We start from the raw sequence: 15,171 nt of genomic DNA on the forward strand, positions 1-15,171 counted from the left end.
CCCCCTTACTACGGGGATCAAAGTGGAACACTTATTATGAATGTTAGACATATTTTTCCTGACATAGTCAGAGGCTGGGATATTACATGCTTACTGTCGCTGCTCAAGTGCCCACCGAGGTATAAAGCGCGTATTGCTTTGATACCCTTTGAGATTGTGAGGAGTGAGTCATTCAAGCCTGGAGCGAACGCATGGTTTTTCCACATATTTGATTATACATGTAGGTATTTGGTGCCGTTATGTGTAATTTGATTCTTAAGAGTTATTGAACAAATCTGTTGTTGTAATGTAATTTGCCTGTTTTTGAATGGGACGGTTGAGAAGGGCAAGAAGAAAGGTCTCATATGCGCTCTAATGACAGCCAGGCCAGGCGGTCTCTCGATGCATCGACCGGGTCCTTCAGGGCCGGCTGAAACCCCTGTTGTCTTTGGATTTAATTAGGTGTTTTTTTTTATTTTATTTTGTGCAGCTTTGGAGCTCCGTATGAATGGCACAATGATTACGTCTAGGTATTTAAAATGAGAAGGATAGGCTGGCCTGGAAAAGGTAAATCAATCATGGAAGAAGAACCATTTTGATAGAATTGATTCTCCCAGCCGTATGGACATGGAAAGTCTAGATTTCCATATTTTTGAAAGTTGATCTCTAGAGGGTCATCTGCTTTTTTTTGATATCATAATTCCAAGATATGAGAAGCCGCTGTGTTTTTGAAAGGACTGATCCGCAGAAATTGTTCATTAACATTTATGGGGGGGGGAAAAAAAGAAAGAAAAGAAATGTCTTTTCCCAGTTAATTGAAAATCCTGAAACCTAGCTGAAACTGTGAATTAGTGTGAACAGCGGAGGTATTGATGTCTCTGGGTTTGATAGATACAGGAGGATATTTGCGGATTTCTGGTGCAACTTCTTCTCTCCCTCTGACTCAGCACCTTCTCCGCGTTCCAAGACCTTCCTAATTTACAAACGCAGCACTAAATATAACACTCGAGGTCTACCGAGCTCACACAGGAAGACCATTGCGCGTGAGAATTCACACCAGTGGGATTGCTGGGCCTGCTTATTTAATCAAAGCAACGTTATTCTTGGTTTTATGATGGAGACACACAAAGATCCTCTTCAACTCTGCTGAGCTGTGATCTTTTTTGTTTGTTCTTGATGAATATATGTGCCTTTTCCCGTTAATATGTAAATCCAAAAGGAATAAATATGTGCGTTGCAGCTTTTCATAGTCCTGAGTATTCGGCAGCCACTGACAGACGTCGTTCCTCCGGTTTGCAGTGGCTGCTGGGCAGATAAGAGTCTCAGCAGTAGTGTGGGGCTTTTTTTTCACTGGAGCCACCAGATCTGCCACTTCATATGAAGCTGCCAGGGCTTGAGAGGAGACTGCAGCGTGCGCACTTCGCCTCCCTAGGAAAGGACTTGACGAAGGATGTGACAGGTGTGTTTCTTTTGCAAACGTCTCTGGAGTTTAACTGGGTTTTTTTTTTTTTTACGCTTTCGTGAGCAAGAGCTTCAGAACAAATAACACTGTGGATGTTCCACATTGTTTTTTGGCTACGCATGTAAATCCGTGTTGCAGAATGTCAGGAACCAAGACTTGAGCTGAGGAATGCTTTTTTTTTTCTTTTTCTGAGAAGCCATCGCTCCATAGTCATCCCATGTGATAGCTAGCAAAATTGGCTAAAGCTGCTTGGCTAAGCTCAATGCTTTGAAAATGAAGAGGTTTTTTTATTTTTTTATTTCCAATCAGGAAGTCATGCAAGCACACCTTGACTCACAATCTACTCCAAGGCAAATGATATCACTATCACAGGTGAAATATGTCATTTTATTTTCGATATGTTTATTATAGCCTCTGGCGACCCCCCTGGAAATGGTCTTGCCAGCACCCCCAGGTTGAGAACCACTGCTTTTTAGGTTCTAACATAATTCTTACATGATGTAACCTTAAATTGTGGCGCGAGGATAGCAAATCCCATTTTCCTTCACTTACGTTTGCATCGGGTTTCAACCTGCTGCGATCAATCTCCGACTCAAAATCACCGGCGAACACCTTACGCTCTCTGTCACAGCTGCCTGAAACACAACAGCTGGATGAGTGATTACCGAGATCCTGCTCTTTCTCTCCTCCTTTTTGTTCCCCCGGACCGATCGGGCCGCCAAAAGCCCCGCTCGCTGTTCGCCGGCGGCTCCTCGCTCGGAGAACCGAGGGTCCCCGGGCCTGTGAGGAGACATCACGGGTCGCTCTGCTCTGACAGGGTATCTACAGATGCCATTGACTTCGAATTAAAGCCGGGGGTGCGAGGCGATCAATCATAAGAAGTGCACTCCGGACACAGCTGCGGTCCTGATGCACGGGCTTCCCTCCCCCGAGGCTTCACCACAACGCACTGCGATCAGAGCTGAATCACCCCGGCGACCGGCTCTCCCTCTCGCCTCCCCCTGCTGTCCTCCCTTTCTGCTCACTGCCAAAACCCTCCCATTATACACTCCATGGAGCAACACTGTTTTTTTTTTTTATTACCTTGCTACAGTAACCCTCACACAAGCACTTCCAAAAATGTTGCACTTTTTACTCTGCAGTGTGTTAGACCTAAAAGAGCAGTGGATGTCGATGGAAGTCTATTACTCCGCTCCAGGTCAGGCAGTGTGCCGGTGTGATCCGAACATTTCCCCTCATGTTCGGATGGAAAAGGCTGCCGGTGTATCTGACGCCGGCCTTATTCAAGCCTCGCACGCCGTTGCTGTGCTTGTGCTCGTCTGGCAGAGAGGAGGTTGTGAAGCGATCCGTCTGAAGGCTGCCGATGAATGTGATCGACGGACGAGGCTAATGTTTGCTTTTTTTTTGCACATTTATCACATCTAATCACACATATTTTACAGTTGAACATTACGGATACCGCTTTTAATACATTAAACTAAAAGCTGTACGATTGACTTTTGGCAGTCACTTTCGTTTTGCTGTGGTGTAAATCGTGCAGACATGGAATTGGCTCGCCTTAGTCAACATATCTTATCTTTGTCAGCGAAGTTGCATTATTGTCACGTGATCATGTAGGCGTGGACCGCTTTGGAAGATCTCCTTGTTTGCGAGTTCAAGGACATTTGACAAACAGCCAAAGTCAAGTTGTCCTTTTTTAAAAGGTCCACAACGCTTACTGTTTGTCAAAATATCCAACACCATACTTGTTTTCTTTATTCGTGTGGTTGTGGGTATTGAGTTCTGCATAACTGATATTATTGAGCTGAATCAGAGAATGTTCTTGGCATGTTTGTCTCAAGGAAAGTATAAATTGTTTGACATTTTTGGGGGAAAAAAGGGGCTTATCACTTCCTATGAAAAGCTCGATAGCGTCTTTTGTGCTAAATATGAAGCTACAACCGAAAAAACGATTAGCTTAGCTTAGCATAAAGACCGGTCACAGGGAAACGGCTAGCCTGGCTCTGCCCAGCGGTAACGAAATCTGAAAATCTAAAGTGCGCTGATTATCATAAATTATGCATTTACTTGTTTTAATCTCTACAAAACGCCAGGTGAAAAAAATGTCCCTCGAATTGGATACAGATAACGTCCTCCAAAAAAAAAACTTGCATGGGGAATGTTTTAATTTCAATCCACTCATATATTTCCCGAAATGACAAACTTCTTCTTTAGTGCATTGTTTGTAATAGTTTGTTCTGATTGAGACAAACTCAACACTTGTTTCACTGACGAGAGTGAAATAAAGTTACTGGTTGAGTGTTTAATTCTTTACATCCTTTGAAGCTAAAGACTAAAAAAATGGTGCATCAGGAGGAGTGATGGAGAAGTGCTGCTGGGAGTAAAAGAGGTGATGTTAGGGGGTCAGTAGGTCAGTTGGTCATTAGCCAGTTTATCTGCATGACTGCCAGACTTGATGCTTGTTAATGTTCAAGTGAAAAAGTAGGAATAAGGACTCTTGACCATGTTTTCATTTTGGGAAAAGCACACAACACCTTTCTTTGTCTCTCCCTCTTTCTCTTTCCTCCTTTCTTTTTACAAGACGAGGTAACATTGGTCAATTTCATGGTCTAATAAGCCTCTCATTGCATGGGGCATCATACCGGCTCACAACATGTCATGTTAGTTATGGGAAGGGGGAACAAAACTTCAATTAGATTCTTGTACTAACGGGTGTGGAAGGCTGCCCACTCAAAACGACTAGAGACGTTGAAGCTACTCAGAAGAAAAGCTTCTCTTTTTTTTTTTTGTGCTGCATGCTGGGAAGGAAACTGAACCCAAACTTCAACCGCTAATGTACCGCTTCATTATTGTCGGATGTCAAAACTTTAAACCCTTTTTTAACGGCGAGGCACAAGAAGCGTGACGGCCTAGACAACGAATTAGCATCCACCTGGTTTCAGCAAACTCCTCGATGTCACATGTGCAAAACTCTCACTGCACACATACACACACACACACACACACACACACACACACACACACACACACACACGCTGGAAAAAAATGATGAAAGAATTCATAATCACAACTGGTGAACTGAAGAACAGGCTAATGAGCCTATAGCACTGTTGTAATGCTCCAGCGCCATCTTCACTATTTTTCAGCGGCCATGAAAGATGATCAGCTGTATCCCCGAGTTACAGTATGTGTGGACTACAGGCGCCTGCTTCCATCTCCCGCATCCTGATGGAAACACTAATGCAGCCTCTACATCCCGGTGTTGCCGGTGGAACCACGGCGTCCTTTGTTCTAGTTTGTGTCCGATGCGATGAACCGAGAGCGTAGCGGCATTCCCGCAGCACTGCACACTGCTGTTGTCTCCTTTGCTGGAGCAGAGAAGGGTTTTTCTTATTTGGGATTTATTGGTGGTTTGTTAACAACTCTTGGCCGTATTACTGCCAACCGCTTGGAGTTTCAAAAAAAAAAAAAAAAAGCAGCTTAAATGGATTTTTAGCTTCTGGAGTAGTCGACCGTTTCTCCGGTTGCTATAAAAGTACAATGAGGAGCGAGGAAGAGGCCAGGTATGAGAGGCGTACTTAGGTTTTTCTCCTGAATAGGAATATTTTCAAGTGGAAGAAGGAGAATTCAGGCCAGGGCCGCGTATGCGATGGAAACTAAAACAGGCGCGCCCTTGTTCACATGAAAGGAAACAATCTCATTTGAAAATGTTATTACTTCAATTGCCTGTAGTGCCCTGAAGCGCTGACCGGACGCCCACAAAGGAACTGCCCAAAACGTTCCTATGAAGTTCTCCCTCGCTGCTGCACACTGTTTGACCTTTCTGCTGATTTAGCATGTCCTCGTGGACGGGGCGTTTTGCTCCAGGACAGAGACATACATCGCCCGAGCGGACGTTCATGTGCTCCGCAAAACCCATTCACCCAACGAGACGAAATTACATTTTCCAATTGTCTGCTGGCAAGATGATGGGTGTACATCAGGGGAAAGAGGATGTGTGGAGAAACAGAATAACCACATATATATATATATATATATATATATATATATATATATATATATATATATATATAGAAGAGCCCACTAACATGCCATCACATGTCACAGAATTAACATTTTTCAAACACTATCAGTCTTTGGTGGAGGAGCTTGATCCCGGCTGTTTGTTTGTCACACGTTCCACTTTGTCCTGGAAGCACAACGCTGCTGCTTTAATTACGGCTTTAATTGGTGCGATATACAAGTATACTAAGTTAAAAATATCTTAAATGTGCAACACATCTCTGCAGGGATAGTATGTCCTCCTAGGAACATTACGTTGTAAACAAAGAAAAAAAGAAACATTTAGATTTTTTTTTAAAAAGAACATAATTTCCCCTTATTGGCTATATCTGGGAGCGCTGGAATTCTAAAAGCATATTTGTTGTCGTTCACTTAAAACAAGTAAACGTCTTAGCTTGGGGGATCGCTCACCAATGCTCTCGGGGTTCGCGTCATCGTTTTGTCATCTCGTCGATGTCTGTTTGCCCATCTTGTTCGATTTTTTTCATCAACACTCACCGCACAACTGTGCCGTGATTAAACCACAGTTTGATTGCTAAATGGCGATCCAATTTATCGGCTTAAAAAGTGATGAGGGGAGCCATTGGCAAAAACTTAATTAAGCCCAATCACAGAAAAAAACAAAAAAAAACGGAGGGGGATAAATAATAATGCGAAAATCAGAAACAGCTGTCCGACGATCACCTCTCTCATGGGCTTTTTTTTTTTTTTGGTGGCGAGTCAACAAGGACAAAGAGAGCGAGGTACAGCCAAATGCCACCGTGATTAGCTGAAGCATTAAGAGTCGGCGTCCTGCCTGTGGAAGCTGGAGAGGCGCTATTAATATAACGGGGAATAAATGGCCATGCGAGACTTCACGGAGATCCGAGGCTGTCATCCACTCTGCTGCTCGTACAAGTCAGACTCACACAACCTGTGTAATTGCCACGTGTAATTGCAACATTTCAAGGTTATAATTATGTTTCTATAGCAGTAATTATGCAATCCCACCTTTAGTATGCACGTTCGCCCTGATCCACTGCTCACAGCACTGCGCGCGGCTTAATGCTCACGGCCGCGCGTGCACAGAAACACTCGCTTGTTAAGTTGCTTTTAGCCTTCGACACTTAGAGAAGATGTGCGTGACACGCGAACGCACACTAGAGACGTCAGCGTCGTCTCTGTTGATGCACAGAAAGAGCTGAAACGAAGCATTCAAGCACTCATGTAAAAAGCATTATCGCTGTTTTATTCAGTTTATTTTTGTAGCTGCGTTTCCACCCTAGATCTGCTGTAAACGCTTTTTCTTCGTCAATACTATCTAATGTTGTTTTAGCCCTGTATGGATTCCCTGACGCTCGAATAAATAGGGACTTTTATTGCAATTAACCAAAAGAAAACCAGCCGTTAAGGTTTCTTTTGTGTCTTTTTCTGTGTGAGGAGAGACATTAGAGTTTGCTTTGTACTACGCCTCACTGAGGCTCTTGAATCTATCTTCATGCACCACAACTACTAATGCGACAGAAGCTCTGTGAACCAAATGTTGGCCAGAACAAGCGCAACCTCATGCAGGGTGTGAAGTGTTCACTGATTGGTTTAGAAATGTGGGAGGAGTCATTACCGTGTGCGCTGTCCTTGGTGCTGAAGTGATTCCACCGCAATCAAAGCGTTTCTGTTTGACTGTGTGAACGCTATTGTGTTTCTGTTGTTGTTTCCATCGTGGCAGTGCCTGTTTGGCAGAATACTCTGGGGATGATTTCTCTCGGGGTGGCAGCAGGATTGAGAATACATTTTTGACCTTTTTTCTCAACTATCTTAAACGCCACAATATGGGCCCATTCTAACAGCTTAGTAGTTTGAATCGCCAGAAAAAAAAGAGTGTTGAAGAGAGCTCTGCTCCACCTCGTTCAGTGCCCCTGTGAGGCAGCTTCCTGGTTCTATTAGGAAGGAATTGATTACCAACCAGGCAAAGTGGGCAACTGACCCTCAAGGGCCCCAAAGGCCCCAAGTTGTCTGTTGCAACGTTGTGGTAATTTATTAGGGCTGTATTAACTTTAACCTATCGTCCCATTGCTATTTAATTAATATGCTGGTGTTAGCGCCTACATTGCTAGCAGTTTAGCTCCCTGCATTCGGTAGAGTGATCTCTCTGGTGCGAGGCTAACCGACTGTCGAAATATCCTTTTCAAACCTGTTGATCGTTAAGATGGCCGCCATGCTGCAGCCTCTAGTGTGTCACCATAGGACGGCTTCCCTCAAATCCGCTTTCGACTTTGCGGCAGCTGTTGTGTTTCCGCGTCGTCTTCCCGCTGTACGATGCGCGCGGCTTTAGCTCGGAGGTGAAGCGATGCGCGGGACGAGAGATCAGCGAACAAACCTGACAATTTTTGTCAGGGCTCCGGCTACCGGGTCTCCCTCCGCCTCTCGTCGACTCACTCACTTGCCGCAGTCGGCGCTTTGATTCATCTGTTTCAGCGTCGCCTTCCTCTGATTACTGTCCCAGTCACTCCCTTTCACTCCCCCAGTCTCATTGTCCCCCGCTCTATTTGTCTCGTCTTATCTCCCCCATCCTTTTTCTTCTCCCACAACCACTTCTCCTCTCTTTTTTCTCATTCTCCACGCCGTCTCTCTCTCTCTGTCTTTATCTTACCCCCCCCACCCCCCCATCTCTTCCCCTGTCCCCCTTCTCATCAGACACACACAGAGAGCGATGCACAAACACCATCCCTCACATCTCCAATGAGTACCTTGTTATCATCTTGTCCCCACAGCGGCTTTCTGTCTGCCTCCGTCTCAGCTCGGATTCCGTCACTAATGGGGCCGCATCATTTTCGACAGCTGCAATTCCTCAGCGCTGACAAACAGAGACGTGGCGCGGCTCTGGCGAACGCCGCTCGGAGGGATTGTAGAATAATGCCTCAAGTCTGATTCGCGCATTTACAAAGGCCTTCTTTAAAACATCATTTCTCTTTGACACACGCGCTCGCTGGGGCTGCATAGCAACGCCACGACATACAATGTACATAACAGACCTCACTCTGACGCATTTTCCTTTTTAGTCAGAATCTCCCAGCTCACTCGTCTTCTTTTCTTTAATTTGTGTCAGCTTCAATCCAGTATCGGGGAAACACAATGCGTGGAATGTGTGAGATTTGAGAATGCGGTGACAGCAGACAGTAACTTGTCAGTATGCTATTCTCGGTTCAGACATCTTAGAAGTTGGTATATATGACTCCCCGGGCTCCTCAGATCTGCAGAAGAGAAGCTAAGTGAAATCTGGTGAAAGCTTCAACAATAGCGCATGTTAGAGCCCGCCTGCCTTCGATCTCTCAGCCCGCTAATCGTTTCCACCGGGTCCTGCAGGGCAACAACAAAGGACTCCCAGATTTTGTATGCCAATCTGTTATTTTCTTTTGATTGCGTCCTTAACTAAATTTACTTGTTTTTTTTGTTTGTGAGCGCCGCTTTCATCTCCCTCAAAAGGGGCACTTAGCAGCTGACTCGCGTGCGACCCGAGACAGGCTTTGAAAGCAGACGCACGCCACAGACTGCACAAATCAGAATGTTCCGCGCAAAGCAAAACTGCTTCGGTTGTTCTGATGAAGTCCCCGTTGTTATCGTGTTACGTTCAGCAGGAAGCTACCGTATGCTATTTATGCAGCTTAACACCCGTTCTGTAATTAGGCGGCTAGTCTGTCGTAAAACAATACTCACGTACTTTTGAATTTACTGTTTGCTAGATAGAATCCTCAATTCATTCCATATCAGCAGTCTGAGGTCGAGTATTTTGTTAGTTAGTATGAAATGTCCTCTTTTATTTTTCCCCACAGTGTTTCTTTGCTGAGCTGATGCAAAAGCAACAGTAACAAAAATGGGGATTTATTTTTTACAAAACACTGTTTTCCTTCCTCTTTATTGACACGCTTGCAGTCACTGTTTTATACTATATTATTAAGATCTTTTTTTTTTTTCCCCAGTAAGGTCAAAAAGCCCACCTTGTTCACAGAAATCTATGACACAGTCTCCAGGGTTGGACTGGTTAAGATGCTAGCGCCGCTCACAGAGAACATTTTAATTTCCTATTGGTGGCTTTAAGGCAGCTTCGCGCAGCGGAGCGAGGAGAGCCGTGTGTTGAAGCTTATCGTGTTTGAAGAGAGGCAGGTACCCTGATCTGTGTTAATAACGTGGCGGTAAGGAGCCGCTCGGCCGGGCCGGCGGTTATGGCCCTGCCGGCATATTACCGGTGACATCACAGATCAGACTGCGTTTGGCCTGCGCTCGGCCTTCTCTCATTAGACCGGACAACCTGCAGGAGACCCTGCTGGTCGTGGACACGTGCGGTCAAAAAGCATCCGCAAGAGCTTTACAGACGGTGCTTTAAAGCTGCTATCAGATAACAGTGAAGTCAGCTAATGTACTGTAGATCAGGCTTCCATTTCATGTTTTAATGTTTTATAAGGCTTCAGTAACGCAGAAACCAAGGGAGGCGCACTAGCGAACAATCAAAGCAAAGATGAGATATTCCATTCGATGTTTTTCACTTTACATCAGCCTCACAGTCCAGAGAGATGACTCTCATTAGACTCCAGTTCCATTGAATGTACAGTGTGTTTTGGTGGTGGCCTGTTTGTAAGTCAATCAAGGGAACTGGCTCATTGGTAATCTTCTTTTAATCGGGATTTGAAGAAATACTCTTAATTTATATCTGGCCCCGAAAGTCTCTCAGAGCTTCTTGGAGCGTGAACAGAGCCGCAGCGTTAAATATTTCAATAAACAAGTATATTTTAAATATTTCATGTGCGGAGCGATTGATAGGAACTGAAACTACTTTATGAAACATTAAAGGCCCGGTGTCCATCTGAACCGTACGCGTTCACTGGCTTTCTCAGAGCGCCGCTGTGCCACGGCCTCTTTAGCTGCATTCAAGCCACAAACAGTGGAGGAAACGCATGCGATGCTGTCGCGATTGTTCGTGCAGTCATACATCACGGGAGGAGGGAAATTAGCGTAATAGGAATCTGTTCTATGTCACAGGCATTCTAGTCCCTTATCTCACCCTGACTCCCCCCCCCCCCCCCCCCCGGCCACTCCTTTCTCACCCTACGCTGAGTACAGAAGGATAACATTGCGTAGGATTTCAAAGGGGGAAGGAAGAGAGTGGGATGTGGCCAAGTTGAATAAAAAAAACCTCCAGAATGTCTCTGCAGTGTTCGGGAGTAGGATCGGGGTTTATCTCGTGTCCTACCACATCTATTCCTTCCCACAAAGACTGAATACTCTGCAGCACTGATTCTCTCTGATAAAACACTGTAGCCTTCACTTGTGTACGAATCCCAAACTTAATTACCATGAGCCGAAATGGAAATGAACTCAATTATGACGATGTTGCCACATATTTGCCCTCCGGCCTTTTTTTTTTTATCTAATTAAATTAATCTCTGTGGTTTTTCCAACATTTCCCAACTTTGTTTTCACAAAAAGTAATATGGACTAATTGGAAAAATGTAGTAATAATAAAAATCATTTTTATTTGGTTTATTTGCGACAGGATTTTACTGCAGACGAAGTTCCTAATAAATGAAGTTGAATTGGATTGTTTTGTAACTTCTTCATGTCATCCGTCCTGTTTGTGTAGAATCAAAATGAATATTTTGGGGTTTTAATTGAGCATCACAATATGTAACTTACAAAGAGGGTCGGTTCGAGGTTTGATTTTCGTTTATATATCCTGTCTGTAACGTCAGAGACCCGTTCATTCAGACATTTTAGATATGTCACTATTTATTGTTCACCATACTGGTGTAGAATCAATAATAAGATTTGAGAAGACCTGTTAAAGTTCATGCCTCCAGTGTGTAACGCTGCTTTCAATTTTATATTTATTCTCTCCACACTAGTTAATTTTCTTTGACACCTATAATTGGTAGACTGCCCCTTTAAATGTACCCAACATGTCTTCATATACTGTACTGTTGAGTAAATGGAAAAAGACAAGAGCTGAATGAAATGGTTTTATTGTTAAACTGTCACATGAATGTCAAGCATCGTGTCAGAATGTAAACATACAGCCGTCTGCTACATGTGACTCCTGCACTTGTAGAGCCTGTTGATCCTGAGAATGTCGAATTTGGACAGTTTGTCTCTCTGTCCGATGGGAGCGGAGGAGTCGGGGATGGGAGTTATGGTCTCTTTTCTGTTCATTCCAAAAGCAGTTCTACAGATATGGACAACGGTAATGGGAATCGTCAAACAATATCATTCAACTCTTAGTTTCTATAGTTATATAATAGAATGAGGTTCTCCATTGACGTATTTGATTAAGTAACATGCTTTACCTTCCATAGTGCATCACAGAGGTGTAATCATACGGAGTGTTGAGATTATTTGTGTCCATCTTTTGGAAGTTCACTGCATAATCTGGTACCAAAAAAAAGAAAGATGAATAAATAACTACCAGACTAAGAGATATATCAATAAATCCTAAACAACGCTAGAGATTCTTACATTTAGGGATGTTATCGAAGTTGATTCTGATATACCGGTCACGGTCGCTGCGACTGTGTTCGTGGTAGAAACCCATCGCGTGCAGCAGTTCGTGCTGAATGATGCCGCGTTGTATGCAGCCAAACCTCTGCAGCGACACTACCTGCTTCTCTCCAATACGACCCAGTGAAGACGAACACCTGATGGCAGAGAGAGTGACAGAGAGACAGAGATGGTTAATATGCAACTTGATATCTGATTAATTAATTCATGCAATTTACATTAACAGCGACCCTGTGTGTCCATGCTTAACTGATTAGCTTCAGAACAACAGACAAAAATAGCTCTTGTGATGCTGAGCTTGTAGTTTACTGTTCTTTTGTTTCGTCTTTGCTTCTGAAGCTCTTGTTGCGCACAAATGACAAACATTTGGTAGCATTTCGACCAACTAAAGGGAAGAGTGCTGGATTAAAGAAACACTTCCTGTCGTAGTTAAAAGCAAGAATGATGCTGCAAGATGACCGTTGCGGCTCTAACTTGTGTCCATAGAATGATTACAGTCATAACCCGAGTTGATTCTTTAAATTTTGTTGCGGTCATTTTGTGTCTCTTTGTAGCTGTTTTTGCATCTCTTTGTAGTTGTGTTGTGTCTCTTTGTAGCTGCTTTGCATCTCTTTGTAGTTGTGTTGTGTCTCTTTGTAGCTGCTTTGCATCTCTTTGTAGTTGTGTTGTGTCTCTTTGTAGCTGCTTTGCATCTCTTTGTAGTTGTGTCTCTTTGTAGCTGCTTTGCATCTCTTTGTAGTTGTGTTGTGTCTCTTTGTAGCTGCTTTGCATCTCTTTGTAGTTGTGTTGTGTCTCTTAGTAGCTGCTTTGCATCTCTTTGTAGTTGTGTTGTGTCTCTTTGTAGCTGCTTTGCATCTCTTTGTAGTTGTGTCTCTTTGTAGCTGCTTTGCATCTCTTTGTAGTTGTGTCTCTTTGTAGCTGCTTTGCATCTCTTTGTAGTTGTGTTGTGTCTCTTAGTAGCTGCTTTGCATCTCTTTGTAGTTGTGTTGTGCCTCTTAGTAGCTGCTTTGCATCTATTTGTAGTTGTGTCTCTTAGTAGCTGCTTTACATCTCTTTGTAGCTGTGTTGTGTCTCTTGGTAGCTGCTTTGCATCTCTTTGTAGTTGTGTCTCTTTGTAGCTGCTTTACATCTCTTTGTAGCTGTGTTGTGTCTCTTGGTAGCTGCTTTGCATCTATTTGTAGTTGTGTCTCTTTGTAGCTGCTTTGCATCTCTTTGCAGTTGTTTTGTGTCTTTTTGTAGTTTTGCATCTCTTTGCAGCTATATTACATCTCTTACTGACACTTCTCTGCAAAGATATATTGAATACTAGAACGCGGTACACAAAGTATTATAGGAAAACACCAAAAGAAGCCTGAGATATAGAACTCCTCCCCTTCCAAACTGGTTTAAATGGCCGTACTAATGTTACTGTATTTGAATTAAATGTTGATGTAGCCTCAGTATGCTGTGCAGCTGGAATATGAAGGGTATACAAAAATCAACAAAAACAAACTTAAGAAACGTGCTGAGAAAGTTGTCATTCTAACTTTTAAGTACAGTCAGTTGCCTAAACTGACCTGCAATGTGTTGTCCAATGCCCAAAACCTGATTCCACGCAAGTCAATAGATATGTTAAAGTGAAATATTGTAATAGTAGTTAAATGTTTAAAATAAATATTGAAACTGCTTCACACTTTTTTTCGGAACTTCTTTTTTTCCCCACATGACCGTGACAGATACTTTGGATATGTGTAGATACGTATTACCCTTAACAGATGTCTCGACTGTCCCACTACTTATATGGACACAATTCTTCTGTATTTTTCCCTTCACATACAGGAGCGCTTTAGTCATTGACTCACCCAGATTTTGGTTCAATGCTCAAGTACGCCCTCTGATTGGCCCGTGGAATGAAGCGAATGCAGGTTTTGTCTTCAAAGTCCTTCATGGCGCTTAAAATCTCATTCCTCTCGGCGTCGTCTAAAATTGTGAATGAAAGTAGCTAATTAGAGTCTGTGTGTGAAAGAAACGCCAGTGTGCAAAATCCTTAATATCTTAAACTTACCATATTTGTTGCTCAAGAGGAAAGGGATGTCCACATTCCCGTTAGCAGACTCCTGCCACAGACAGCTATAGACTTTATGAAGGCACTTCATAGCAGTCCTGGTTTTTGCAATCAACACGTCTCCTTCGAACAGAAAATCCCTGGATCCTATTGGAAGAAAAGAAACAAAATGAATTTTAAACTAACTGGCAGAACATCAGTAAAGTCCAGTATGTATGACTGAATACAGAAACTGTTCCCACACTTTCCTGCTAGTATCATGGAAACTCACCATTGTTCATCCTCAAAATAGTTTGGGTTATCTCCTCCTCTAAGATCTCTAAATGGAAGCAAAACAGAAGTCATACAACACCCTCAGTGTTTGACCTGATCGATTTTGTCTTTTACTGATGTTTGGTTACTTACCATTATCAGTACCATGATCCTGTGGGGAAAAAAAGAAGGAAAAAATAAACCGTTTTACTTCATTTTACAGTATTTAAACTCCGTCTAATGCATTAATATAGACACAGATGATATGGGAATAATGTCACTATTACATACAGTGCATACAAGCTGCACTACACTAGATTTAGTGAGTCATATCTTACAATGCCCTGGTGAGCACAGCAGAGGCCCGAAAGCAGCAGAAAAAGAGAAAGCGTTGCTTTGAGATCCATTTTTTTTTTTTTTGTCTGAAGGTGCTGCTTAAGATGTCGCTTCGCCGTCTCTCCGGGGGCCGATGCTGAAGCCCACTCAGGGCTGAGTTTATATGCAGGCTGTCAGCGAGTGTCTGTGTACTGAGATTAGTGGTAGGTGTTCAATGGGCTCTGTCTTAAACACACAGCTGATGGGAGTGCCCTGCCCACTGTTGCCTCACAGGGATAATCTTATTCTGGGGGGGGGGGGGGGATTACAGTACAATGACCAAAGGCTGCTGTCGGCTCGCTCGGCATCAGATTTCAGATGGCCTTTTTAACCAGCGGGGAATCCGCCCATGAGATCTTGGCCCGTCCTTATGTTTTATTCTAAGGATAACAGATACACAGTTTGGAAAAGTATTTGCAGGCACTGAAGGGAAGTGATAATGTAGCTTGTAAACCTTTCGCTAACAAAATAA

General features: G+C 43.4%; 2 protein-coding genes across 3 annotated transcripts in view; one reads left to right on the top strand and one right to left on the bottom strand.

Moving 5' to 3' along the window:
* LOC137871232 (MAM domain-containing glycosylphosphatidylinositol anchor protein 2-like) overlaps window positions 1-15,171 on the top strand; it is a 161,335-nt gene that overhangs the window by 22,047 nt on the left and 124,117 nt on the right.
* On the bottom strand, window positions 11,558-14,731 carry LOC137870833 (low choriolytic enzyme-like). 2 transcript variants are annotated; one of them, XM_068708284.1, is made up of 8 exons: window positions 14,663-14,731; window positions 14,478-14,496; window positions 14,344-14,382; window positions 14,073-14,219; window positions 13,870-13,987; window positions 11,987-12,165; window positions 11,818-11,899; window positions 11,558-11,696 (listed from the first exon to the last, which is right to left on the bottom strand). In XM_068708284.1, exons 1-8 carry the CDS (start codon window positions 14,729-14,731, stop codon window positions 11,558-11,560), a joined length of 792 nt encoding a protein of 263 aa, XP_068564385.1. The 2 variants fall into 2 exon arrangements, with proteins under 2 accessions (XP_068564385.1, XP_068564384.1); XM_068708283.1 differs by lacking the exon at window positions 14,478-14,496 and having other exon boundaries at window positions 14,344-14,389; window positions 14,639-14,731.

This window comes from Cebidichthys violaceus, unplaced genomic scaffold (genome assembly GCF_023349555.1).
Source record: "Cebidichthys violaceus isolate CVI_PGR_0920_01 unplaced genomic scaffold, fCebVio1.0.p SCAF_14, whole genome shotgun sequence".
Taxonomy (NCBI): Eukaryota; Metazoa; Chordata; class Actinopteri; order Perciformes; family Stichaeidae; genus Cebidichthys; species Cebidichthys violaceus.